At 52.7% G+C, this 27,489-nt stretch overlaps 1 protein-coding gene and 1 long non-coding RNA gene across 2 annotated transcripts in view; both read right to left on the bottom strand.

Moving 5' to 3' along the window:
• SLIT3 (slit guidance ligand 3) overlaps positions 1-27,489 on the bottom strand; it is a 589,888-nt gene that overhangs the window by 68,516 nt on the left and 493,883 nt on the right. The window contains exons 13-18 of the mRNA XM_032334904.1: positions 22,225-22,368; positions 20,837-21,000; positions 10,864-11,014; positions 9,817-9,891; positions 2,798-2,941; positions 1,722-1,865 (exon numbers count right to left, since the gene is read on the bottom strand). Coding sequence (XP_032190795.1) covers positions 1,722-1,865; positions 2,798-2,941; positions 9,817-9,891; positions 10,864-11,014; positions 20,837-21,000; positions 22,225-22,368 — 822 coding nt within the window. The remainder of the gene's footprint in view (positions 1-1,721; positions 1,866-2,797; positions 2,942-9,816; positions 9,892-10,863; positions 11,015-20,836; positions 21,001-22,224; positions 22,369-27,489) is intronic.
• On the bottom strand, positions 11,021-20,596 carry LOC116585517. Its single transcript, XR_004283677.1, has 3 exons — positions 18,959-20,596; positions 17,658-17,822; positions 11,021-17,086 (listed from the first exon to the last, which is right to left on the bottom strand). It is a non-coding gene; the product is annotated as an uncharacterized LOC116585517 (long non-coding RNA).

The raw sequence follows: 27,489 nt of genomic DNA, 5'->3' as shown, positions 1-27,489 counted from the left end.
GCTGGTTCCCCTGATGTGTTGTGACTCTACCTCTCTGGGCATCTTGTGTGTCTCTGGATTCTCAGTGCGGAGACACACAGGAGGGGTGAAAAGTGGACTCAAATAAACCAACCTGCTGGTGCCAGTTCCTAGCCCCCTGCCCCACCCCCGTCTTGCTGTCATTCATTCATTCCATTCATGCCCTGATTCTCCAGGTATATGATGGGCACTCAGTGCCAGGCACACATACAGGCATGGTGGACATAGCAGTGCACAGAAGAGCTGCACTTCCCTGTCCTTCTGGAACTCTCATTCCAGCTGATGGGAGGTGGACAGCACGGATCAACAAGGCAAAGGTTGGTTGTATGGTCAATTAAGAAATGGTCCACGCTGGGGAGGTCAGCACAGCTGGGCTGAGGAGCTGGAGGGGATGGCATGGAGGCAGAATAGGGTGAGGTAACCTTGAGCAAAGACTGGAAGGAGGCCAGGGGAAGGCGCTTCCAGGTAGTGGGAGTGGGTCTAGGGCATGGGGGCCAGTGAGGAGTCTTGCGGGGGCGGCGCTGGCCTGGAGGGAGGGTAGGAGGGACCGGATGGTGTGGGCCCTTCAGGACATTTATAATTTGGCTTTTATTCCCAGTGAGGTGGGATACAGGAATAAGAAGCAGCAATAGGAGATGCAACCAAAAGCCTTCTCTTCTATCTTTCAAAGAGTCACTGGGAAGGAGAGAGAGAAGGATGAACCAGCAACTAAGGTTAATGCAGCCACGTGGAAATACTATGTGCAATCATAAATGCTGAGTAGTGTCTATATGTCAGACCCCTCCTGTCCATTTTACAACTACAGATTCAATCCTCATAACAATCTACTAACAATCATACTAACAGATTCAATCCTCATAACAATCCTATGAGATGGATTACACAGAAGGAACAATTGAAACACACAGAGAGGAAGTAACTTTTCTAAGGCCACACAGCTAGTAAGAGATAAAGCCAGGGTTTGAACCCAGAAAATTTGCTTTAGATCCCATCACTTTATTATTCTAAAGCCCGCTTTACCAATACAGTGAATTATCTGGGCAGGAGCACTCGTTTAGGTGTCCAGAAGGCTAGATTCTAATTCTGGTTCTGACACACATTTAAGCAGCCAGTGACATCATTTAAAACCCTGTCAGACCATGTCACCGGCCTGCTTAAAACTTGCAGTGGCTTCCTGACATGCTTTACATGGAGACCAAAATAGTCCACGGCAAGCCTGTAACCTGGCCCTAGCCTCCCTCCTGCCTTGCCCCATACCTCATCCTCCCTTACTCTGTGCTATGACCATGTTGGACCATGCTCTGTCTCGTATATCTGCTCTGCAGTGATCCACCACAGGGCCTTTGCACATGTTCTTCTGATAGAAAGAAATGCACTTCCCATTCTGTTGAACAACCTAACACCCACTCACCTTCCAGAACACGACTCCAGTGTTCTTTGACAAAGTCTATGTTGGGTTTTGCTATTACTGTGGACCTCCGTTCTGTGATCATTCACTATGCTATAAGCTCCAGCAAAGAGGGACCATGTCTGTGAATCCTCAGCACCAAAGGGTGCCTGGCACATGAGGGAGCCCAGCAAATGGTTATTAAGTTGACAAATGGGTAGGTGACCTTGGCCAAACATAGCAGGGAGCTGCCAGGGGAGAGGTGTGCAGGAGAGGAGCCCAGAGTCAGTGTGCAATGCAGGTACAGGGGACTTACATGGTAGACAGGGAGACAAGGGTGGTGAAGGCGCCAGGGGTGATGGTGGTGATCCGATTGTCATAGAGGGACAGCAGCCTCACTGAACTCAGGCCAGCAAACGTGTCATTGCTCACACAGTTGATCAGGTTACTCCTCAGCATCCTGCAAAGAGAGGGGTAGGGATGAGGGAACACAGGCATGATCTTCTCCCCATCGAGCCACAGGGTGTGTGTGTGTGTGTAGGTGGGATGCTTTCCCCAACTGCAGGCCCAGACCAGTCGCAATGCTGAGGCTTGTTCTGTGATAGCAGGGTGTGGGGTCCCACTGCAGCCCCCCATGAATGTGTGCGTACACTCTTGCCTGTGCGTGCTTTATGTAAATGTGTGTGTCATGAGTGCATACATGTGCACATGTATGTTGTGTGGTAGTCAGTGTCTGCCTGTATATTTCTGTGAGGAGAAAGGAGAATCAAGGTGCGGCTGGGGAGGACGCCTGGGTGGCTTAGTAGGTTAAGCCTCTGCCTTTGGCTCAGGTCATGATCCCAGGGTCCTGGGATGGAGCCCCACATCGGGCTCTCTGCTCAGCAGGGAGCCTGCTTCCCCCCAATCCCCGCCTGCCTCTCTGCCTACTTGTGATCTCTGTCAAATAAATAAATAAAATCTTTTTTTAAAAAAGGGTGTGGCTGTGGGCCATCAGCTTGTGTGTGTGTGTGCTTGTGTGCACACGCTTGTTTGTGTCTGTGCTTATCTGCATGCTGCTTGTGAGTGTGTCACATTTAGGCACATGTGTCTGTGTCTAAGTGGGTAAGTGTGTGTGTGCCTCTCTCAGCACATTTCTGGCATGAATCTGTCTATGTGCACACCTCAAGGCAAGGACTTTTTGGGGTGTGTGGGCTGGGGAGCCGAACATGCTAAATTCTTGCCCATCAAGGGCTGGCAAATATCCAGCACCTCTCTGGCTCCAGGAAGGGAGGGGCTCAGCTTGTCGGGACAGGACCCAGGCCCAGGGGCTGCCCGCCCCAGCCTCAGAGTTCCCCACCGGTCCCTTGCCCTCCCATCTCCTTGCAAGCCTTGGCCCAGGCTCCAGGTGCTCACAGAGTCTTGAGGCTGCTGAGTCCCTGGAACATGCGTCCGTGTAGCGTTTCCAGCTGGTTCCCGGTCAGCATCAGTTCCTGCACACCGGCCGCTCCATCGAAGGCACCCTCTCTCACCTCTTTGATCTTATTGTTACTCAGGTTTCTAGAAAGAGGGTACAGAGTGGGTCAGGATGCAGGGAGGGAATCATGGGCCCTGCAGTCAGAGGGGACCCTCAGGTGCCCCTGGACCAAGAACTGCATGGTGGGGCTCCCTGATGTCTGGTCTTCAGCACCTGTGGCTGCGGAGGGACCCCAGTCCTGCACGGTTGGAGCTTGCATGTCAAACAGGTCGCATGCAGCCGTAAGTCTTTTCAGGGTGATCCTTTTTTCTAAAGCTCGAGGATGAGCACATTTAAGAGGGTGAGTCTCAAGCTGAGAGTTTCTCCTTTCATCAGAAACTCTCGCCTAGCAGTGCTTCTCAAGTGGAAGGCAGGAAAAAAATATAAAATGTGCCTTCTGCGGGGGTGGGATGTTTGTAGAGCTTCTAGCTTCTGGCTCTACAGTTGAGATCCTTCATATAAATGGACACTTTCTAGTTACTACTTTCTGAGTACTTATCACGCAATGGGTTCCATGTGAGGGGTCTGGCCCACAGAATCATGTCAAACCCTTCAAACAACACCTATCAGAAGAGTATTATGTGTATTATCATTGCTTCATTTTATGATGAGGTGACTGAGGTTCAGAGAGTTTAAGTAACTTGCTTGGTGTCACACAGCTCATAGAACTGGGGTTGAGGCCAGGCTTTCTGGTGCATCAAAAGTCCGCCAGGGAGCGCCCTCTTTCCTAAGTAAATATTCCTTTGGTTGTGTGGATACGTGGTACCCTTCTGTTACTGCTTTGTGGGATTCAGGGCTTGGGATATTGTATTTTCTAACAGCATGGTCTCACCAAGACATGGGGCCATCCTTTCCAAGTCTGCCCGAGCTCTGAGGAGGCCTCTCCCCTCATGCCTGATCACCACACGTCAGGCCTCTTGTGAACTCCTGCAGGGTCCCCAGGGCTGCGCGTCCCCCAGGGCGCTCCTTGGCAAGGGGCCTCCGTGGACCACCCAAACGGTCGGGCCTGAAATGCATCCCAGGCGAGACGGATGGAGTGGAGAGCAATGGTGTTTACACAAACTGGAGGAAGAATCCAGTCTCGGGAGCAAAGAGCCTGTCCATGCCTTGCACAAGCAATGGTGTTCTGTGAATGGTGAAATCTGGTGGTGTAGACGGAGCCTGCTAACCCTCTAAGCACACTGAGGATATCAGGACCCAGGGCTCACCAGAGATGGATAGGCTGGCCCACGGTCGTGCTGGGAATGAGAGAGGTGAGGACGCGGCTCCAGGTCCCGGTCCATGTCCCCACCCCACAGAGCCCCTGGTGCTTTTGCTTCCCTCTCGCACCCGTGCGCAGCTCTGGGCTCACTCACGGCAATCCCAGGGGGTGAGGCCTCCCTCGGGAACTGGCTCAGAGCCAGTGACTGGACTGGGAACCCATGAGCTCGACACCAGCTTGTTGCCTCCTTCCCAGACAGGGCACAGCCTGCAAGGCAATGGCAGTGCCCACGCCTGTGTGCAGGTACAGAGGAAACAGTTGGAGCCCCGTCAGCACCCTCAGCGCTCCTGTCTGGCCCTGCTCCCCTCTGTGCTCCGTCCTGCTGAAGAAACAAGAGCAGTACTCCTCAGTGCCCTCCCCCAAGGTCTGAGAGGGTTGGGAGACTCTCTCACTGGACTTCTGCCCACACCCTCCCCCCCACTTCCTGGCTGTCCTTAAACTCAGCCTTTTCTTTTCTTTTCTTTTCTTTTTTTTTTTTTTTTCTTTTTAAAAAATAAATCCTGGTAGTCCTGGTCTGGGAATAACCCAGGAATGAAGGTAGCGCACAGGGGAGACTGCAAATTACCCCCAAATTAGACACAAGAGGAGAGATAAAGGCTCCCCCAGTAGCTGTAACTCATACGAACGCCGGAGGAGAAGGATTTTGCTCCAGAGAGTTAGGCTCCGTGGGGAATTAAAGTCCACAGGACGGGCAATGAAGATGAGTTAAAGCAACCATGAAGGGGGAGGACTCCCATTTCCTGACATCTGTTTCTTCAAATGAGCAAAATTAACATCACATTACTGTAAGGTTTGTGAATTGGATTTCCTCAGGCTGGGAGAATGGAAAACATAAGGAGAACAAAAAGGGAGGGGATAGAATTTTCTAGAAGACCAGGCTGTGGCTGGCTCTCCATTCATCAAAGCGCTGCTCAAAACTACAGGCAGCTTGGGGCAAGCACGCCACACACAAAACGAGAGCATCCGGCTTCTATAGGAATTCTATCTTACTCTCAGAGTACTATCTTCCTGAAGACACCCAGATCCCAGGGACCACAAAATGTGAAGCCAGGACCACTCAGGCTGGTGGCCTTTCCTCAGTTTCATATCTATGAACACACCTGAAAGAATACAGTTTCATCCTGGCTTTGCCTCTGATGAGGATGGAATCTTACATTGAAAGAGCCCAGCCTTGGAGACTCCCACGTAGGTTCAGGAGATAGTTCAGAAGGGCAGTGTCCTGATAAACCCAGTGTGTCCCCACTGCCTCTGCTGGCTGTCCTGAGAAACAATGAGGCCCCTGCAGGCTGGGGATTTGTCTGGCTTCCCCTGGAAAGCCCGAGTTTGAGAAGGCAAGCCTGGGCCTCTTCTAGCCCATGGCTTGTAAGACAGCCCAAGCACTCTGGCAGCATGGAGGCATCTGTAATCCTGTTTCAAGCCCAGTCCCAGAAGAAAGGGTAGTAGGGAGAGAGCTAAGTGGATTTTGTTCTAGAAACTGAGGATACTGGGTCATCCTGGAGCACACACTCTGCATGCTGTCAGGGCAGGGAGGTCCTGTCTACCCTTTTGATGAACCTCTCTCCGGCCAAGGTGGAAATTCTATTTCAAGCTGGGGTTGAAAGCTCAAATGTCCATAGGGCCCAGGCTGGTGACTTAATGCAGGAAGCAGGTCCAGGGGGATAGCCAGTCCACAAGCCCAGTGACCAGAAAAGCACTTGTCCTTACTTAGTGGGGCAGCTGCTCCTCATTTTAACTCAGCTGGAGACATTTGGCCCTGTTCTGCTAGATCTTCTGCTTTTCTGAGAGATCCCTGAAATTTGGATTTTTTTTTTTTTCCCCGTGAGTACTCCTGATTTTTAAAGGTGGGCAACAAATTCTTACTAAAAACACAACTACTGCCAACAAATGTGCCTGCATGTACCTGATTTTGGCTAGAGGGCTGCCGGGTTTCTGCCTGCGGCTGAGATCCTCCTTCCGTGTAAGGACTGACCTAGAAGTCTGCCTGAGAGGCCGTGACCACAGTCTGAATGTGACGTCATTTGAAAAGTCGTCCCAATAATCCTTTTGGGTAATGGCTTATATATTTTTCTTTGGCAGGGGTGGAGGGAGGACATCCCTTAGTACACATGATATTCTTGGAGATCTCATTGTTCCAACAAGACACGTCACAGTCCTTGAGGAAGCTCAGCAGACTTGGCTTTAACCTTACTCTGAGCCAGCTTGCCCACTACCTCTATAGGGATGTGGGGACAGCGACGGGTCCCAGTTAAGACCCTTTACTTAACAAAAAGAGCTGCCATCAGGTTATTTTAAATACGTGGTTGCAGCCGGTGGCCTTTGGGACCAGATCGGTTCCTTTGGCACTTGCCTGGTTGGTTAGTGCAATGAATATGAACTTATGCCCACACATGTGCACACACACGGGAGTACTGCCTTCAGATAGTGCACGCATTCCCCAGCCCATCGGCACTGTTAGCACTCCTGGCTCCGCTGCTTGACTTTTAACCTCGGATAAGTTACTTAACTTTCTGTGTTTCAGCTTCCTTATTTGTAAAATGAAACAATCTCAAAGCTTTTTTGTTTTTCTTGCGGAGAGTTACATGAATTAAGATCAGTACAGTCTCGCACGGAGTGAAGCGTCTCGTAACTGTTAGTGGTTATCTATTTCTATTACTATTATTATTGCCATGCACCGAGCTCCTTTCCACATCTGTGCTACTCTCTGGCTCTTGGAAGTATCTGAACTTGCAACTCCTGTTTTAAATATATAGCTAGCCACCCTGGTCACTCAACCCAGATGTACTCCTCTGTCTTCCTGCACCTTACCATCCCAGGTCCAAGGTCAGAGGCACGTCTTTCAACAACCTCTTCACACTTATTTCTGATCCTCATCATAACTTACAAGGAAGGTAGATTTCTTTCTACCATGCACAACTGTAACTAAGGCTCAGCAAGGTTAAGGGTATTCCTGGGGTGACACAGCAGGAGGGAGATTAAGCTGAACTCAGAACAAATGCAGGTAAGGCCTGCACCTGGATTTCTGGCTGCTACGGGGAATGTCTGGCAGCCCAGACCTTCGAGTTCCAGCACAGCAAACAGTGGGACAAACCCAGCGACCTTTGCCTCTTTCGGCGAGAACCGGGTCTGTGTTTTGCCGCAGTCCCCACCACTCTCTTGTGGCTTGGATGCTGAGGCTGGGAGTTGGGGGTCACTGAGCATCGTGTTCATGTGGTTGTTTTTCTCGATGCACAGAAATGGTTCTCTATTCTCCCATCCATGTCACAAGGGGGAAGACGAGAGAGAGATTCCAAGTGTGTGAATCTCATCTCACACGGGAGGGTAATGTCTCTCCAAGGAAGCAAAGACTACTTCATCCTGTTTACTATATCGTTGTGTACTTGGGCAGCCTCACTCATTTTAATACCTGCCTTCTGGGCAGGGCAGTTTCTCTGCTGAGGTTTAAAACAGTACGCCTTTCTCAGGTTGGAATGAAACACGACATTTCCTCGCAGGAGATGGAGGATATCTGTGCTGGGCCTCCGAAGCTTGACCCTACAGACAACCACAGTCCTCACCAGGACCCACGTGTGTCCTTCTCTCCTCTGTGCCTTCAGAGTGCTCCTCTCCTGCTCCCAGTTACAGAGCAATCACTGAGGCCACAGCAAAGGTGGTGGCTGTGGGCGGGGAGGGAGGGAGGTGCAGCACAGGGCAGGGGAAGGCCTTTCTCCTTCTGGTCTGCAGGGGGCTGACGGGTGGAAGCGTGGAGCACATGAAAAAGGTTTATCATCAGTTCTCATTATTCACGTAGTTATAGTCTGAAAAGTCCTGGGGGAAAACTGAATTAGGGAATGCCAAACCACAGCTCCTAGGAGAAATGCAGGGTTATGTTCCTGTGAGCCTCTGCTCACAATACTGTCATCCGCTGATCAGTACATAACCTTGCCTGATGGGTGCTTCTGCTTGACGACATCTTATTTTATAGATGTGGCTGATTTACTGACATTGCGCTCACGGCCCATAGCACCAGTCCTCGTGTCTGAACAAAGCTAAGCAATGCACGTGTTTTCTCCACGAGGCCCATCGCGACCTTCCTATGCTTCGGAAGGCTAGATGCCGCAGTATGTGTCCAAATCATCAACAAAAGGCATAAACATGCAAAAAGATGTTGCACCAAATATGCTGTGAAAAGCACACTAGTTCACAGTCTGAGAGCTGAAACAAGAAATCAGAGCAGGGCCTTGTTCGGTATCAGCTGAGAACAGGCGTGCAGGACAACTCAAACTCCCCACTGTTTTGTCCATGTCTACAAATGAGCACAAAAGCACCATGACTATTGATTCTGAGATGACAAAGAAGTTTCAGTGAGTAAGTGAATTAGCAACTATGGGATTTGTGAATGATGAGGATTGATTTGTATTTCCTTTGTTCCAGAGGCAAACCCAATGCTGGGGCCAGGAGGTGTGGAATCTGGGGTGGGAGCAGGGAGAGGGGCCGAGGAGAAGGGAATCAGAGGGTAGAGAGCCCCTGCTTGTACGGGTACCTCCACGAGGGTCCCTGGGAAGGGAAGATGAGCGGAAGCAAGCCTCACTGGACACTGCTGTGATTACGGATGGACCCCAGTGTGAGTGCCAGCCCCGGCGTTTATTGGCATGTGGCCTTAAAGAAGCCCTGCCAGCTACATCCCCCATACAAAGGGCAACGTGAGGCCAGCACTGGGCAGGTGTACAAGGACGACATGAGATGATGCACATGAGGCAGGGAATGTGGCCTCTGGCCCGGGACAAATGCTCCCTTAGCTCAGCCACATGATTCTTGTTTGGCCCAAACTCGGAGGCAGGGAGAGGGTTATGTGGATGGGCAACTCTGGCACTGGAGAAGCCAATGCAAGCATGTGGGCCCTCTGCCTGAGGTCAGGCTCAGGTCAGGGCCAAGGACACCTGGGCTGAAGCCCCATGTGCAAGACGTCTAGCACTTCTGCTCCAGTGTGCCTCCCCGATGCAGAAGCCTCTAGAAGCCATCTAAAAACAGAACATTTGTCACCTTGTGAAAAGTCCTAAGTGCACTGGCCCCTAGACTCTTGGGTCCCATTGCTGGTTCACCTGACTTCCTCTTGCCACCCCTTGGGGTAGAAGCTGGAGGTGGAGGATCAGGACGAGCAAAGGACGCCTGGACTGAGTATTGGGGTTAGTGCTGAATGGACACTCTGCACAATACGTGGCAATTTAAAAGCAGTGAAGTTTTGGGGCACCTCGGGGGCTCAGTCAGTTAAGCATCTGCTTTTATGCCTCGGGTCATGGTCTCAGGGTCCTGGGCTCGAGCACCGCATCGGGCTCCCTGCTCAGCAGGGAGGCGGCTCCTCCCCTCCCTCTGCTCCTCCTCCCTCTCCCCTCCTACCACTCCTGCTTTTTCTTGCTCTTTCTCTCTCAAGTAAGTAAAATCTTTATTAAAAAAACAAAACAAAACCCAAAACAGTGAAGTTTCATTTGGGTCTGTCTCTGCATGGCTGTGCCTTACTGTCCTGCTTCCAAATACATGCCCGCAGCAGGGGGCAGGAAGAGGCTGGGAGGGGTTGGAGCAGAGGGTGAGGGAGCCACCGGGGCCCTGGCCTTCTGCTCTAGTCGGCAGCACAGACCCTGGCCAGGCCTGGAGGCTGCTGCCAGGTGCTGGAGGCTGACTTACATTTTCCGCAGGTTGGGCAGCTTCCTGAAGATACCAGTGGCCTCGAGAACGGATATCTCATTGTCGTTCAGTCGCCTACACGGGAAACAAGTAGACGAGGTGGTGGGTTAGCCGGGGAAGGGGGCATCCCCTCTGCCGCCCTCCATGGAACCCTCCCCAGCTCCCCCATGGCTTGACCTAAGTAGCCACCTGGCCCTCACATTCAGCCAAGGTCAGTGGAGCCAGGGAAAACTCAGGGAGAGCAGCACGAGGGCCCAGGAGGCTGTGCCTGGCCGTGTGCTTCTGTGATGTGTCAGGTGGAAGGGAACGCTAGCACGAGCACCGCTGATCAGGAAGGCCGCCATCGTCCATGCAGGGCTCACTCCCTGCAGGAGTCAAGGTGAATTCCGTGCTTGCATTCTCTTGCTTGATCTTCTTAAACCCCTAGGAGGCAGGCACCTTCCCCCCCATTTTACAGTGAAGCATAGGACACTGAGGTCTGAGAAGCACCTTGCCCAGACAGAAGAAGGTGAAGATGACGGGAACCAGAAGTGGGTCCGACCATCACGCACGTGCCGCGCCCTCACCCCTACTGTGCTGTAGCTCTTTAGCTCTCCCGCTTCTGCACAAACGAGCACACCCTTCCAGTTACGAGTGTAACCGGAGGCTCAGATACACCTCATCGTTCCAGCATCTTCTCGACTTTGACAACTATTTACCAAGCATCTTTCGGTTACGTGATAAACTTCGTTAAGGGCCTGGAGGGACTGTCTGCTTTGCGCAGTGTGGAAGCCGGTGGGCCTAGCACCGTGCCTGGCTCACAGTGGGCGTTCAGGAAATGTCTGTAGAATGAACTAATGGTCTTTACTTTCGAGGAAGCAGTTCCAGGCAGTGGTCAGTAGGGGGTGCCTGGGTGTGCATCCTCTGCTGAGGACGTGGAGGATGGCCAAGGAGCACTCGTGGGACTGAGCTGGGAGGGGGCTGCCTCCCAGAGACGCCGCTCTGGCTGGCTTAGGGTGACAGGGTGCTTGGGGCCGTGTAGGGAGTTCCGGCCCAGGTAGTACTTACAGATCGGTGACGTATTCGGGGAGGTGACTTGGGATGCGGGCCAGCTTCTGGTTGGAGCAGTCCACGATGGTACCCTCGCAGCGGCACTTCTCGGGGCACACGAGGTCCATGAAGCACTCACTGCTGAACCTGCTGCGGTAATCCTCTGAGCCTGGGCGGGGCCAAAGAGGGCAGTCAGGATCACCGGGGGGCCCGGCCTGGGCCGAGATTATGGGTAGTGGCAATTGGGAGACACGTGGTGGTGATGGTGGGGGCTGTCCCAGGCATAGACACAGCATTGTCTTCATTTGTGACCACCCTCCCACTGTCCATTTGGTCTTTGTCCCTCATTGAGTCCTCTGGGAAGCCAGGCTCAAGCTCTGTGGGCTCTTAAGCTTTTGTGGGTCATGAACCTCTTTGAGAAGCTGATGCAAATTTATGTTCCAGAGAAATGCTCCTAGGTGCACATGTGCAGAATTTGGGCTACAATTTGGGGTGGAGAGTACTTAGTTCTGATGCCCATCATTTGTGGACCCTCTAAACGTTCATGAAAATCCCAAATGAAGAGATTTTGATGGCATTTTGATGGGGGCTGTGTCGGGGGGGGATGAGGTCAGGGAAGGGGGTCACAAACTCAGTTCTCCTCAAGCAGCTGATGAAACAACAAAGGAGACCCAGCGTATGGAGGTCAACGATCACTGACACCACGTCTCAGCACTGGGAGAACAATAATGAGGGCTGCAGACCTGGGAAATTGGAGCCCAGGGCCCTAAATGCGTGTGAATCCTGCCTGAGGATCCTCTTTAAAACCAGTAATAGCAATATATTCACACTTAAAAACTGTCAAGACAAGCACAACTCTTGGGAGGGTCCAAGTGATTTGTCCCGTCTCTGAGAATAAGGTTGGTTTAACTACAGTGAAAGAAGCCAGTTCTGATGAGCTAAGAGTGGTTGGAATGAAGATTTATTTATTTATTTATTTTTGCCATCGAATCTCTCCTGAGATCGCACAGTAACAGCAAGAAGATCAGCAAGTGACGTCTCAGGACAGGCCCGGGGTGCCGCTTTACTGATTAGAAATGATCCCTTGGCACCCGGGCACACCTTGTGAGACCAGCAGGCTCAGCAGCGGTCACTGGGGAAGCCCTGGTTTTTCCCAGCTGACAGGGGTCAACGGTTCATTAGCACCGTGCTAGGCACAAAACCCAGGCTTGGTCCACGTTTGTCCGGTTGTGTAAGCAGGGCACTGTTCGCACTCCGGCTGTCCTGTATGTGAATGTCCCCAGAGTGTTTTGGAGAACGTGAACATCACGGGGTTGCTTAAGGGCTTGAGGCGGACCTTGGTGATCTGATCCGCGGTAGGGCCAGTGTGGGCCGCTAGCAGTGCAGAAACTTTAGCAGTCGTGGGCTTGTCCAGGCTCTGGCACTTACTAGCCTCCGCCCCTCCACGTGGGAGATGGGGATCTTGGACTTGCCCCCGCTTCGTGGGGATGGTTGTGCAAATGCAAGGAAGAGCGTGACAGTGGAGAGGCTCTGGGGAAGGGAAAAGAACTGCATGGACATTTGTGATCCTATTACTGTTATTTTCCAGAACCTCGTAGAACATTTGGCCTATCGGAGGCCACTAAAACATCCGTGTAGCTAGTGATCATAGCTGACTTTTACGGAGCATGGAGCACGAGCCGGGCACTATTCTTCAAAATTCAGATGGGGGAGCCCATTTAGTCCTTGTAACACTCTGAGATTATTGTGACTCCATTTTACAGATGAGAAGACTGGGGCCCTTGGTACACCACAGAGGGACGAACCCAGGCAGGCAGATACCAGGGCCTGTGTGACCAATACTGTGCTTTCCTGCAAATGTGCGGGATTTTTGACAAAAACCTTCATCCCGGTCTTTTCTAGGACTGATTATAGAGTCCAACTTGGCAGAGGGAGACGGAACAGCGCTTTCCTGCAGGGGGCAGTGGGAGGTAGGAAGCAGCCATCTTCCACGCTCATGGCTTCTCACCCCCTCACCTCATCAATTTACGCTAATCCCTGATAGCTGATGAACTTGGTGGTCCTCTGATTCTGAAGTGAGACCTTCTCCTGAAGATGGGATCGGAGGCCTGGACCTGTCTCCTTTCCCTCTTTGCCCGTTCCCCACCCCCTTCCTTCATCCCACCTGCCACCCCCAGGTTTGTGTGAGCGAAATCTGTGCACGTATGCCCACAGTTCTTTGGGCTGCTTCCTAATCCAATGCATTATGCAAATCTCTTGCCCTTGGCTTGCCAGCATCCATCCCACCGAATAACTCTGACCTGGGCCATCTTCCTCCAGACACATCAGCGTGCGGAGTCCTGGGTGAGTTTCATTTTGCAAACCCTGCTAAATGACAATCCTCTCTTGTTCCTGCCGGTGGCTCTACATGGTGATGGCATGGATGGACACTTCGTACGCAGGCATGTTATTTTTCCTTTAGAAGGCGCCTACAATGGAATCCTCGCAAAGTAGAGGAACCCTGAGCGCCGATCAAATTTTGCCTTTGGAAGACAGGAGGGAGCACGGTTGTTCTTCAACAGAGCGAGCCTGAAGATGTACACCGGCTGGGCTGTGGCCGGGGACTGCGGCCGATTAAATGCGTTTTCATTTAATCAAGGGTGAGAGCGTCTGTAGTTAGCAGGAATCGCTCTCTGTAGTATAGTTAGATTATAACTGGTGGACCTCTGCGATGGAACCGCTGACCCATTTTAATGAAATGATTTTGCAATTAGATTCGATGGACTAATATGTTCTTTCCAACATTTCCCCCCTGCTGTTTTTGTTATTGCCCTGCTTTGTCATAACGAGGGGGTCGGAATGTGGTATTTTATAGGCGTGGGAGCCAGAAATGTTAATAACGGCATTTGCCCAGATCCCAAAGAGTTCCTTCCCCAGCCAGAGCCAGCCTGAAATGCCACCCCCAGTACTTCATATTTCATTACCCAAACTACCCAGGGTTTCTCGGAGCCATTTGTTATGCCTAATGCTCATAACTACCCAAAAGTATTTTTAACTTTTCCAGAGCTTTAAAAGTCAATTTCAATCTCAGTGCATATTTGTCACTGCCAGAAATACTTAGTAGGAGGGGAGAAACTGAACGGGCTGCGGCTGCTTCTCTCTGGGGCGAGTTCAGACAGCGGAGATCTCAGAGGACTGGAAGAAGGGCCATAAAACAAAACGACGGTCCTGGGAGAGCTGATGTCATCAGGCCTCTCGCCAGCTCCTGCCCCTGAAGCCCTCCTTCCTTTCTGCTTGAAGCTCAGAACAACGACACTTGGTACATGATCACAGACAAGCTTTAATAGTCAAGGGGGTGGAAATCCACAGCACTGTGGTTTTATTACAAATCCTTGCCCTATGGTGCTTTCCCAGGAGAGACCGTCTTTGACATTTGTATGGTCATGGGACTGGGGCAGGTAGGGAGCCACAGCTCCCATTCTTTGGATGGCCCTGGAGGCTGAGGCCAGCGCTGGGCCCTGGACGGCTCCTGTCATTAGCAGTTCGATTTGCGTCATTCTCTGGGCAACCCGTTTGTTGAATGAAAGTCACCTATTTGTTGCCATCTGACGACCACAGCCCTGCCAGTGCACGTGTCCAGAACTCTCCTCTTCTACCTCCAATATCCCTAGGAGGGGTAGGATGAAAGGAGGAAAGCAGCAGAGAGAGGAACTGGGTTGGGGGGGCGCAGTCCAGCAGCTTGAAGAGAGAGTCATGTGGACAAGCAAAGGGTCATAAGTAATGACTGGAATCAAGAGAACATGGCTAGGCACACAGTTACGGGGTCACAGGCAGAGGCTAGGGGATTAGACACCCGTGGCTGGAAGATGTCCACTGCTTTCCCAGGACTTTGGTGATCAGTGGGGCAGACAGCTAGCTGTCCTCGCAACCTATTCCTATTAGGATCGATGATGGATGCAGCCATCTGCCTGAGAGCAGAGGGAAAGGCCCATGGCCTGTGGCTGGGCACTGCCTGCCTGCAAGTCTGCTGCTGCAGAACCAGGGAGGTGCCCAGAAAGGTGCCATCGTAGACCCACAGCAGAGGCCCGGCCCCTGGCAGGGTAGGCACAAGCTCCGAGAACCCAGAATGCCTCCCCTGTTCAGGATAGGGAATTGCTCCAGGCTTGGGGGTTTTGTTCTGTACCAAACAGAATCTTGGCATGTCCATGCTGGACAGGGGAGCCACTTAAATACCGTGCTCCTTGCTTGCCTGCTTACTCACGTTTTCCTCTATTAACAGAAGCGAGCTGGAAACGGAGTGGTAACATAGTTTTTCCCACTCCCTGTCAATTCAAGTCAATCCTATCATTCTTTTTCCTTTTTATAATTTGAGGCAATGGTTTGTCCACAGCTGAGAAGGTGGAGTATTATAGCTGGAGAGAGCAGCCATGTGACCCTGGCAAGTCAGGTAACCTCTCTAACTTGGTATCTATCTGCTTCTGTGCAATGGGCCTTATCAGCTTGTTGTAAAAAAAAAGTAATGATGGAAAGAGTTCAATCCCTGACCTATAGTCAGCACTCAAGGTATGGGGAAAGCACCCAGAGAGGCACGCAGGACTCTTGGGTACTCAGCAACAGTGAGGCCCTGGCTCTGAGGGGTGACCTCAGGGAGAATGAACCAAAAACAATCTTCTAGTTACACTAAGGATTTACCAAGAAGCAAACAGAATGGCAGGTGCCACCATCCCTTTATTGTCAGAGACAGCTGATTTCTGCACAGCCCTTGGGGGCATGGAATCAGCACCATGTGAGGAGCCCAGCACCTAAGTCACCATGTCAACTGTTCTTAGGAGGTGAAGGACATGGACTGGACTTCAGGCTGCATGGCGGGGGGTGGAGGCCTAGGGCCAAGGTACTCATGAGGAGTGGGGGTTGGGTTCAAAAGAGCCACAGGTTAAATCCAAAGTCTCAGACTCATGCCACTTTCACCCATTCTCATTGCTTCACATGCATCCCCAATACTTCCGGTAAAGATGGTGGGTAGAGAGTGGGTCACACCAGTATGACCTCTGGGTTAGCTACCACTTGGGAAAAAACCTTGCGCTGGAACCCTGCCATGAAACCATGGGGCATATGCCGTCGGGGACCTGTTCTCTCTGAATAGAAGATAAAACAGTGGTTTCTGAGCTTTGACCTGGACTTTACCCCTCGGCTGGCATTCAGTGTAGCTCTGGGGGATGACGACTCCACCTGGGGTAGGACATGCGGATATAGATCTTAGCGTGTCCCCAGTTAGCTTCTCCGTACCCGTTTTCAGCCCATATCTGCTACCTGGAGGTGGAGATTGCTCTGGGACTCCTTCGAGACTGTTCCCTCCCCCGCACCCCCCCCATTGCCCTTTGTGAGGCTAGACCGGGACAGGCGGGTCTGGCGGGTGCTGGGCTGCGGTGCTCCAGAGCAGAGAAGAGGTGTCCAGCGGTGGCGGCGGTGGCGGCGGGCCATGCTGCAGGAGAGCGCGGTGCTTTCCGCGGTGCTTGACAGAACCATGTTCCGTTTCCATCGTTCCACCACATGGTTAGATCAAGCACAAAGGAAAGCCCCGCGGCGACCGGTCAGAGTCAAGGTCAGGAAGCAGCGTCAGAGAGAGGACAGGAGCACTCAGAGGAAGCAGCGTGGAGAAGCGGAAGCCGGAGCAGGCCCCCACTGAGCGTGATTAGTACCAGGAGCAGGGTTCCACAGGAACACTTCTGAAGACCGGAGCCCCACCGCCTTTGTAGCCCGTTCCCAGGGGAGGTACAGGGGAAGGGGAGAAGAATGGGCGGGACACTGTTAGAAACCTCTACGCAGAAGGAGCAGGGCACACTGGAGCCTTCCCAAGGGAATTATGAGCGCAGATGTCTCTGGTCATATCACAGGCCTGCACTGAACCTCTAAATCCCACTCAACCACACCATCCATCTGCCCAGATATCAGACTTAGCAGAAGCATCCTCCTCACGCTCTGCAACACGTCCGTCCCCATAGCTGAGTGGATCTGTAGCAGTCTGATCTCCCGGCCTCTTCAATGAAGAGACAGGCACAGCTTCCGGTGGGCTAACAAAGCTGCAACGCTCTTCTTCAGGAAAAGAGCCTTTGATATTCCACACCTCAGGAGTTTCCTCAGGACCCTTCCAGGCGCCCAGAAACCCTCGGGCTGACAGACATTCATCCCAGATGACTCGACGTATCGTGCGGGGGGTGGGGGGGTAGGGGGGTGGGTATGGCATCAAAAGAAAATACAGGACCTTAGCCAGGGAGAAAGACGGGAAGCGATGGAGCCCTGGGTTTGGGACTAGGAAACCTACAATCCCGACTGTCTGCGAACACTGACTTTCACAGAGGAGGCGAGCAGTTCCCATCAGGATGAGTGGTCTCTTTTAGAATAAGAGAAGGAAGGGGAGGGGGAGGGCACCAGATTCTAGGGTCCTTCCTGATTTCCAGATTTCCAGGGATGGAAATGGAGTGGGTGGAGGGTCCAACAACCAACTCTTTCTGGGTGCCGCGGACCTAGGTGAGGGCACCCAGCCTCCAGATCCCTATCCGCAACAGATCAGGGGCAGTTTTTATGAACTTCCTCCCAAGCCACTGGGAGGACATGTGTCTATCTTGAAGAGGCCAGAGTCGGGGCCCAGGGACTGGGACCCTCCCTATTCTTGCCCTCTGACAGGAGAGACGGAGTCGCTGCTCCTCTACAGGGTGCTTTTGGGACAAGATGGTGCATCTCGCCTGTGCATACATAGGTTGTCTGCAGTGGTTGGTCAGTGGTCAAGGTCACATCACAGCCCCAGATCTGACCTCTTTCCAAAGCCCTCCCACCTGACCAGCAAGAGGCAGTCACTGCAACCTGGTCTCAACCTTGCTTCGATCCCTGGACATGCAGGGCTCTGCCACACTCTGGTTTGGGGATTTCATATTCCAGTTTGATCAGAGCAGGGAAAAATCATCCCTGCTTCCAAGCCTTCAAACGTGCTCTTTGATTTCCTTCAACAAAAAGAAAAGGGAAGACACTGGAGAAAATTTTCTCAGTACATCAGAGGTGCTGGTTTTCATATCTTGCAAATACTACTCTCTAACCTCGGACGATACGTTTCTGCTGTGCGGGCCTCCATTCCACCATCTCTGGCAGGGACCGGGCGATTACTGAGTTCTCTAAGACTCTTAATGCCCTGAGTGGGGTCATGTCTTTTGCCTTCTCTGTACATACCACAATCACCACCTTCCGTGCTTTTCCCCGTGAATTTCTTCTTGCCAACAGATCTCTACACACAAAGGGAGGGGGTGTGACGGAAGATGGGCAGCATCTTCCAACTGCCAAGGGCTCCCCTGGGGATGGGCTTGGGGTCCCAGCCAGCCAGACAGTGCCTTTTCAGGGGAACTTAATCCAATGGCCAGATGACCCCAGCTGGCAGTGTTTCACCTCTAACCCGATATTGTTGCCCAAGCGGCGGATGCAGCTGATAGAGGCAGACACAGGGCAGCTGGGAGCCAGACGCCCTGCCTAAGGAGGGGCTTCATGGGCTGCAGGAGCAGCCCTCAAATTGGATTCTAATTACATCAGCTGTCTTTGCAGTGGGGGTGCTTTTAAGGGAAAGTAAAACACAGTTATTATCTGTCAACTCCAGTATGTGTCACCTGCCCCTCCTTCTTCTGGAGCTTCCTGGAAATACAGAGCTTTGGACCTATGGCTTCTGTATCCCCTAAAGCCAAGGGAGGTCTGGGCCCCAGTGTCTGTCAAAGCCCAGGCCTCTGATGCTCCCCAGTAGCTCTCTCTACCTCTCCTCTCTGCAGCTAGATGAAATAATAGCACACAGAACGTTCTATGTCAGGCGTCAGCTCTGACATTCTCTACCTTTATAGAAATAATCTGCTTAGTATTGATTATAAAAAGGCTTTTAGACAGGGTCAGTCCAAGAACCCTGCACTTCTGTTTCTTTTTACAATTTCCAACCACTCCTGCCCTCCATAGGAAAAGCAGCCAGGATCTCTCCCATACCAGTGTAGGCAGGTAGGGAAAGAACAAGAGAACGGGGCGTTATTGTGTCCTGGGTCAGGTAGCTGTTCGCTTCTTTACTTGGTCTGTCTGCACGTCCCCCCTGCCACCCCGAGTCCCAACCTACAGTCATTCCTAGGCACTTGTCCAGATTCGGTCCCTGGGAGATGCCGGTCCTAGGACCCTGGGCTGATTCCACTCCTACTCTGCCCCCCCCAGGGTCTTGGCATCAACCCGGAGCCTTGACATCACGATGGAAGACCAAGGGGTTGGGGTCGGCAGATGGTACCCCGTCCTCCTCTGCATCTTACTGCCCCTCTTCTGCAGCACCACTGCTTGTCAGAGCTAATGAACTCAGCCCTGGACAGATTTGGAGAGGAACAGAATGGGAAGAGGGAATAAGAGGGGCGTGTTATGAGAAAGGCCCTGGGGAAGAAGGGCTGCTCTTCAGGAGACGCCTCTGGGCTGGGAGAGGGTTTTCCTCCCAGAGATGCTGCTGGCCCCAAGAAGGAACTTTAGGAAGGGTTGCAGAGAGTGGGGGTCAGGCCATGAGACTGTGAAAGGAGTCACCCAAGCAGTTGGACTGCCTTCCCAAATGTTCCTTCTCTCCAACACGCTGTGCAGCATCGAGGAGTCAACCAGACTTGGGGTCTGGTCCTCCCATGTGCTTGCTATAACTGTGGGGTGGGTGCCCTTTGACCTCTAAGGCTCTGGCTTCCTCAGCTACAGAAAGGGGACCCCTCCCCGCTGAGCTCAGAGGACTGACTAGTGGAAGAACCAGATCGAATGAGGGGCACTCAGCCCAGAGTTTATCACTGGCCAGAAACTGCTCTTGTAATTGACATTGTTATTCTGTGGAAGACAAAGTGGGACCAATGCCTCATTTGGGCACAGAGTCCCTGTGGTACCGCCAAGCCCTTTCCAGGTATTAGTTGCTGAAAAAGCAAATGGCTGAAGTTTACCCCTCTGGAGACAGGGACTAAATGATCTGACTTAGAGGCCAAGAACAACATGAAAGAGGCAGAAGTCTGTCTGCTGGTCTTCTCCTGGCCACCAGGGCCCACGCTGCCATTCTCCCCGGGAGAACTCGCTTCCATAAGATGCTCTTGGGCAGGAGAGAAGAAGGGCTCTTGCTGACACACAGATTGTAAGGGCTCGTGCCAACCCCTCAGCCCATCATACACAATGCAGCATGGTGATTTTTTCCAGCAGCAACTGACACACATGGTTGGCATTTTTTAACGGCCTGTTCATCTAGCTCCTGGATCAAGGACAGCTACGTCTCTTTCCAAGATGAACCAAGAACTCCCCTGCCATTCACCCCTGGTATCTTTCCTGGGTGTGGACAGGAGGAAGGTTTCCAGAGAGAGCTTGGAAACGGAAGGGCAAGGCTTTGCTTTCCCACCGAGCACAGCTCTTCATACGCAGAGTGCATCAATCTAGGGCAGAGGAGTTAGCCTACAAAAATGTCCATGAATCTGTAACAAACTCTGGCCTAAGGGCTGTACCAAAGGTGTCTCAGAAGGGACGGGAGGCCCCCCAGATTACACGCCGCCTGCAGCCTCGCCTGGGACATATTTATTTCCCTATCTGCCATTTAGGTAGCACACCTTGGGAACTAAAAGAAAGTAAATCGTGGCCTCTAAAAGGCACATGGGCAGAGACTGGCCTTCCCCTAGCTTCCACCTGGCCCTGGAGATGGGCTGCCACCTGGGTTCTGTCTCTCCTGAAATTGTGCACCCTCCTCCAATGCTTTTATTGTGTGTGTGTGTGTGTGTGTGTGTGTGTGTGTGTGTGTGCGTGTGTATGTGTGTGTGTGTTTTATTTTAAATCCATAAGGTAATTGGTTTTCTGCAGGCCTAACTGAATTTCCCCAATTTAATTTGCAAAGATGCTCCCTAGGAGCCATTACAGTGCTTGCTGTCCTCCAGATTGGATTACTGGCCTCTCTGGGGCTGCTGTGCTCTGAGTCGGAAGGTGGGGCCCAGCCCCTTAACCTGATTACCTGAGCAGCGGAACTTCTTGCTCTTGATCTGGCCGATGCGCTTGTTGGCCAGCCGGCGCGGGCTGCTACAGCGGGCCCCGCTCGTCTCGATGGGGTTGTCCTGCAGGTAGTCGGCCAGCCACTTCAGGTGGCAGTCACACACAAACGGGTTTTGGGCCAAGTGGCTGCGAGAGGGAGGAGAACGGATCAGGAGTGACCCAGGGTGCCATGCTCCACCACCACCTTCCTGGTGCTGGGCCCCTCCCTTGGGGGGGGGGCAGCAGGGAGCTGAGCGGGGGAGGCCTGCTGTGGGCCAGATGCTGTCCCAGGTGCAGCTGGCAGCTAGCTGGTGGGCGGTGGCGTATGGAGGGGGGACCATGTCCCTGCTCTCCTGACTCGGGCAGGACCCACCACTGATCTCGCCTCAGACCCACACCAGTTCTGATGGGCCACATAACGTGGCAGGCTCAGGGTCTGTCCTTACAGCCGCCCAGATTGGACTTCTTCAAGCTCCATAAGGCCAGGCACAGAAAGCGGCTGGCATGGTGACTGGCACATGGCGGGCGTCCCACACAGAGTAGTGGGTACTGCTGCTCGCCTCGTCGCCGGGCCAGCACCGTGGTTTGGCTTCCTCTAGCTCATGAGAAAACCCTTCTCAGCGCCAACGCGGTGCTCAGCACGTGGTTGCTGTTCAACATACAGCGGCCGTTCTTAACACTCTTATCAGCACCTGCCTCTGTCTACGCGGAAGTGCCAGGTGACTTGGAAGGTGTCCAGAAGTCCCAGGTTCGAGGTCAGGCCCAGGCTGGGCTGAGATCTTCCTGCGTGTCTTGTACCTGACGGGGTGACTTAGGAACATCTGCAGTGCTCAGGAGTGGGGAATTGCTCCCTGAGGATGGAGGGGAAATATTCCGAGTGCCTGCACCAGAGCTTTGGTTTTGCAGGGTGGGTGGTGGGGTGGTTTTTGAGGGGGACAGGACTGGGCTATCAGCAGAGACGGAGCCAGCTCAGAATACACTGGCCACAGTGGTTAAGAGAGCAGAGGAGGTGCAACTCTGCCATTCATATCCTGCTTCTTACTAGCTGTGCAACCCTGAGTAAGTTACTTAACCTCTCTGTGCCCTGGTTTCCTCACAGAGAAATGAGAGATCATAACAGCACCTACCTCAAAGGGTTGCTGAGGCCTAAAGTTCTGACTACAGGGGAAAGTCCTCAGCAAGGTGTGGAGTACCAGGGGAGTGCTCGGTAGGGGTGAGTGAGAACCACTGTTACTAGTCCTTCCTCACCGCAGGCTCTGGACCTCCTCCTGGACATGCTCACTTTGCCTTCTCTGGGATGCTCCGTGTGTCTGGGCATCTGGGGTCACTTGCTTTCTGGGCACGTGCTGCCACTTGCGGGGGTGTACTCACAGGGTCTGGATGGCCTGCAGAGGGGCAAAGAGTCCCTTGCTGATGGTCTGCAGCTTGTTGTCATAGAGGGAGAGCAGGTTGAGGTTCTGCAGGTCCTGAAATGTGTTCACGCGCAGACAGTTGATCTTGTTGGCATTGAGGAGGCTGCAAGCAGGAGAGAGGCCAGTGACTCAGTAATCCTGCCACTTCCCTGTGGAGCAAGGCTGTGCCCACAGGTGACAGGCTACAGACTCCGCGTGCGCCTTACAGCCACGGCCCCTGCTGCTGAGAGTGGGTGGTGGGGGGTGGGGGGGTGTTCCTGCATCCCTGTGGCCCCTGGAACTCCACACACATCTGGGCACCTGTACACCACTTAGCATGGGTGCTTGCGTCACCTGGAGCCTTCCCTGTGCCCTCGGGGGGAGGCTGGAAACAGCATGGCCATGCTTTCCTTTCTGCTTTAGAATGCGGAGCTTCCAGGAATTGCAAAAACAATCACTGGGCACCATCGTGCTAAAGCTTGTGTTGATTGACGAAGGGCAATTTTGACTCAGAGAACTCCTTGGAGTGCTTCTGAACCACGGGTCCCGCTGGAATCTGATGGCGGTTATAGGCCGTGCGATCTCCCAGAAAATACACCCATGGGTGAGCATCCTCCCTTTGATGTGTGTGCACATATGCACGCACGCGGATGGAACCTCGTGTGACCTGACCTCTTGCCCCGTCCCTCTCACCCACGTACACACGCTCATGACACTTCTGTTCCTCCCACACGCTCATGACACTTCTGTTCCTCAAACACCCCACAGCGTTTAGCCCCAGGTCCTTTGAACACACTCTTTACCCACTTTCATCAGGCGGTTCCTTCCCCTCCTCTGGTCTCAGTGTGGATGTCACCTCCTCGGAGAGCCCGGCCCCGATCCCCTCATCCCACAGCAAAGGCCCCCAGGCTCCCCACCATGGTGTCCCATAGCCCAGTTTACTGTCTTCGTAGCAAGCGTCTCGATTTGTGATGGACGTTCACTGCTGCTTATCATTTACCTCCCGCCTATGACGACTAGAAGCCCCGATGGCACAAATGACATCTCTTTTCTTCCCTTTCTTCTTAGTGCTTCTTAGTGACTAAGAAATACACCCAACCCCATCCACAACTCCAGGGGGCCACAATCCGGTGAGGGAGGCACCCATCTGCCCTGGTTTAGAGCCTCAGACCCCTCCCTCCACCAAAAACAAATAAGCAAGCAAACAAACAAGCAGCACTAGAGGAAGCTGCCTTTCCAGAAAAGCTCTGGTCCAGCACAGGGGATGCTGTGAGGCTTCTAGGAGCATCCTCCAGAACAGGGTTGGCAAGTCAAGAAAATCTGAGTCCTAAGAATTTCCCTTACAATGTTAGACCGACTAGTTGTGCCCTCTTAACTGGTGTAAAACCAGTTCTCATTCCCTCTTGGATTGAAGAGAGGATGGGGAGAACTAAACTAACCAGTAAAAATGTTAAATTTTTTCAAATTTCCCTTTTCAAGGCTGGCTCAGTGTTCTCCCATGTGGGAATGGCCCAGGAGACTCGTCGTGGGCTGGCTTGCCTCTGGAGGCCCAGACACCAGGGTCCAGGGGGACTGGAGTTGGTGATGACGAGGCTGCCCACGGGAGCCCCGTCATCTGTGCCACGGCTCCCTTGCTGCAGGCCCGTCCTCCCAGTGGGCCCCCTGCAGCCTGTGTGTGGGCAGGCAGCTGCAGCAGCGACAAGGGGGAAAAAATGCCTGTTTAATCTGGCTAATAGTGGGCAGAGTCCCAAGGGTTCACACAGATGTCCTCCTGGAGGAAAGCTCCCACTACTAGAATACTTTTCTTGTTTTCCAAAGTGCTTTCCTGGCATCCCATTGTTCCCACGGTAACCTGGGCAGATGGGCAGGGGCCAGCCTCCTACGTATAGGTGAGAAAACGGAGGCTGAGAGTGTGGTGGCTTGGTCAAGGTCACACGTGTTGCCAGGGAGCATGCTGGAGGCAGTTACAAGAATTGAGGTCTCTGGAGGGTGCACTTTCTTCTTTATGAATGTCTTATACACCCCACCCATCTGTCTATCTCCTTGGTGGCAGGCCCCCAAGAGTTTCCTGTGCTTTGTGTATGACACTTCAGTCAAGGTCACTCTCCAAGAAGGGCACCATGGAGAAAAGCTGGGGGGACCCATCACGGCCGAGCACCCACAGGGAGGGAACGGACCCGTCACACAGGCTTGTTTGTATCTGGTTTGCTTGTTTACAAAGAAGAATAAAGTATGTGGTGAGAGATGTGTTCCAAACCTTGATATTCAGGGCCTTTTGAGGACATCACTTTGCTAGGAAACATTGAACAATTCAGGAAAGAGACCAAGTCAAGGTCTGATGGTCTGAGGAGGGACCCCCCCACCCCAACACACACACAAGATCTTACAACATCCCACATGCAAATCTGTTTATTTACCCTCCCAGTGTTTTAAAATCAGGAAATCTCTCTCTCTCTCTCTCTCTCTCTCTCACACACACACACACACACACACATCAGATTTCTATTTCCTTTAGAAAAAAACTTTTTTTTAAGCAGCTCTAGTAATGTTGCATCCCCTAGAGGTGGCCACGGAGTGGCCGTCCCCCTTAGATAGGACCGCTGTCCCCTTTGCCACAGTCCTCACTGGTCCCTATAGTACCTTTCACTAGTTTCTTCTCCCATCTCTCCTAAGTGGGCACTCATTTTGGGGACCCTCGTGCAGATGAGCGAGCCCGGCTGCTGCTCTGGGGAATGCTGGACGTTGGACAAGGACGAGGCCCACAGGGCGAGTGCCCGCGGTGACCTGGACCTGCCTTGAAAGGGTATCCCAGTGGCCTGCTACTCTGGCCCTCCTCACTCATGGGAAACTACTGAGGCTTCTTGTTCCCTGCTGCTTCTAGATGTTTTAGTGTGGGATGCTAGCGCCAAGACCGGAGGCATCAAACAAGCCGGGCTGGCGGAATGACCAGGCAAAGACAGCATGAGGCACTGAGCACATGAGGAAATGCAGATGGGCAGTGTCCTGGTCACTCGTTCTCTCCCAGGATGCCTGCCTCTAAGGCAAGACACGTAGGTGCAGGGAGAGATAAAATTAAGTTGCTTATCCAGATTTAGATGCTGGGGACAGCCTTGCTGATCCCTAGCTCCAGCAAGATCTCACAACCTGTCCTGGCCTCTGTCCTTTGAGAGGAAGGTTGGTGGCTACCTCAGCTCCATCTGCCTTCCACGGGGGGGACCTCCGAGCTACCTGGTACGCGGACAAGAGTTGGAGGGGAATTAAGAAAACACACTGGGATAGAGCAAAGAGGTAGTAGCTATCTGGAATGGGGTTCAGCACTTCCCTAAGAAGTCCTGAAGACAGGCCTTCTCAGTATTCCACTGGAGGGACTCGTTCTCCCTCTTTCTCCTTCAAGGCTGCTCCATCTGTCCTGTCCCATGACATCACCCCCCTCTGAGGAGCAGCCGTGGAGCTGCCGGTGGACGGATACTGAAAACACAGTGTCATCTCTAGAGATACCACTCTGTGCGGCACTAGGATTGTCCTCACTTGGCTGGAGAGGAGACCGAGGGTCAGAGTGGTGACGGATTTGACCAAGGTCATCCAGTGATAAGTAAAGGGTCAGCCTGACTTCAGACTTCAACTCTTTCCACCATATAATATCCAACTGTCTTTTCTGTGCCCATTGGAGGGTGCTCCTTGACTCTGGGAGTGGCTGTTTTTGCTAGCTTGGAAATGTACCCGGGCATAGAATGCACCAGGTGGACATAGGCCTTGCCTCTTGGTTGTGTAGAGGTATCAGGAATCCTGCCAACTCTTAGGAAGGACGTGGCAGCAAGCTGTCAGAGATGGGACACTCTTTGGAACACTCACTAAATTGCCATTGGCACAAAGTGGCTGGTTCTTCACCGAGGGGCTCACACATGTACAAAGCAGGGTTCCCATTGCCCAGCGATCACTGACCACATGCTGATTTGGGAGCTGGTATGCATGGCTCCCCTGAATTCTCACTCCACCCTGGGCAGATCAGGGGGCAGTGATTGAAGCCAGAGACAACAGTGTCCCTCATGCAAGATGAGAAGCTCCAGGGCGCCTGGGTGGCTCAGCTGGTTAAGCGGCTGCCTTCAGCTCAGGTCATGATCCTGGAGCCCCAGGATCGAGTCCCGCATCAGGCTCCCTGCTCATTGGGGAGTCTGCTTCTCCCTCTGACTTCTCCCCCTCATGCGCTGTCTCTCTCAAATAAATAAATAAAATCTTAAAAAAAAAAAAAAAAAAAAAGATGAGAAGCTCCAGCTTGCCTCTAACTCATAACTTTGACCTCCTGACTTCATCCCAGCTTAGTCTGTTGGATCCAGGGAATCAGGGGCTGGGGGCATACCATGCTCATAAATATTTCCCCCCCAAGCATATTGAACCACTTTGTGGGGCCACCTGCTCCCAGAGCTACCTGCTCCCAGGCCCACCTCCAAAGGGCCTCAGAGGTCTCATAAACAAAAGAAGAGGGGGCTGAGATGGTCAGGCCAGACGAAGAGCAGGGCCACATGACCCTACCAGTAACAAAGCACGATGCTCAGCCAGGTACCCTCCAAAGCCCTTACAAACACGAACTCATGCATCTCCACACATTCTCCTGCAGGACGAGTGTCATCTCTGTGTGACCGATGACATCACTAGGACAGAGAAGGCTTAAGTACCAGTGACCAAACTTGCACAGCTAGTAAGTGTAGGCTGAGAAGTGAACCCAAGCTATCTCAGCCCGAAGACTTTGCTCCCACCTAGGTGCCACCCTGATGCCCACAAAGGGGCCTGGGGAATCACCTAATGCCTCTGGAGGAGGTGGCCGAATGTTCTCCGTAGAAGCTCCCACAGACTTTGTGACTTTGTGATGATTCTGCAATAAAATAAAACAAAACAAAAAGAGCCATGCTCCCCTCAGAGGAGATTAAGGAGAGTGGGAGCGCACGGATATCGCCTTCTACATTTATTTCCAGCATGAGCCCTAACGAGGCCCTCGGCCGCCCCTCTTCTCGGAGCACGTTCAGCTTCCCATATGTTCCGTGTCAAGAGGTATTAGCACTCAGCCACCTGACTAACCAACGTAACGACGCTGCTGAGAGATAATCCTTTCCAGAGCTGTTGCCTTCAGAAAAGGCAAGGCTGGAAGCAAGCCACTGAGAACCACAGAGAGAGAGAGAGAGTGTCTGTGTATGTGTGTGTTTGGGGGTGGGGTGGGGGGTGAAATACCCTGAGTCTGTGTTCAGGAGGG

The sequence above is a fragment of the Mustela erminea genome, chromosome 3 (assembly GCF_009829155.1).
Source record: "Mustela erminea isolate mMusErm1 chromosome 3, mMusErm1.Pri, whole genome shotgun sequence".
Lineage (NCBI taxonomy): Eukaryota > Metazoa > Chordata > Mammalia > Carnivora > Mustelidae > Mustela > Mustela erminea.
This window is presented reverse-complemented; position numbering and strand designations above follow the sequence as displayed.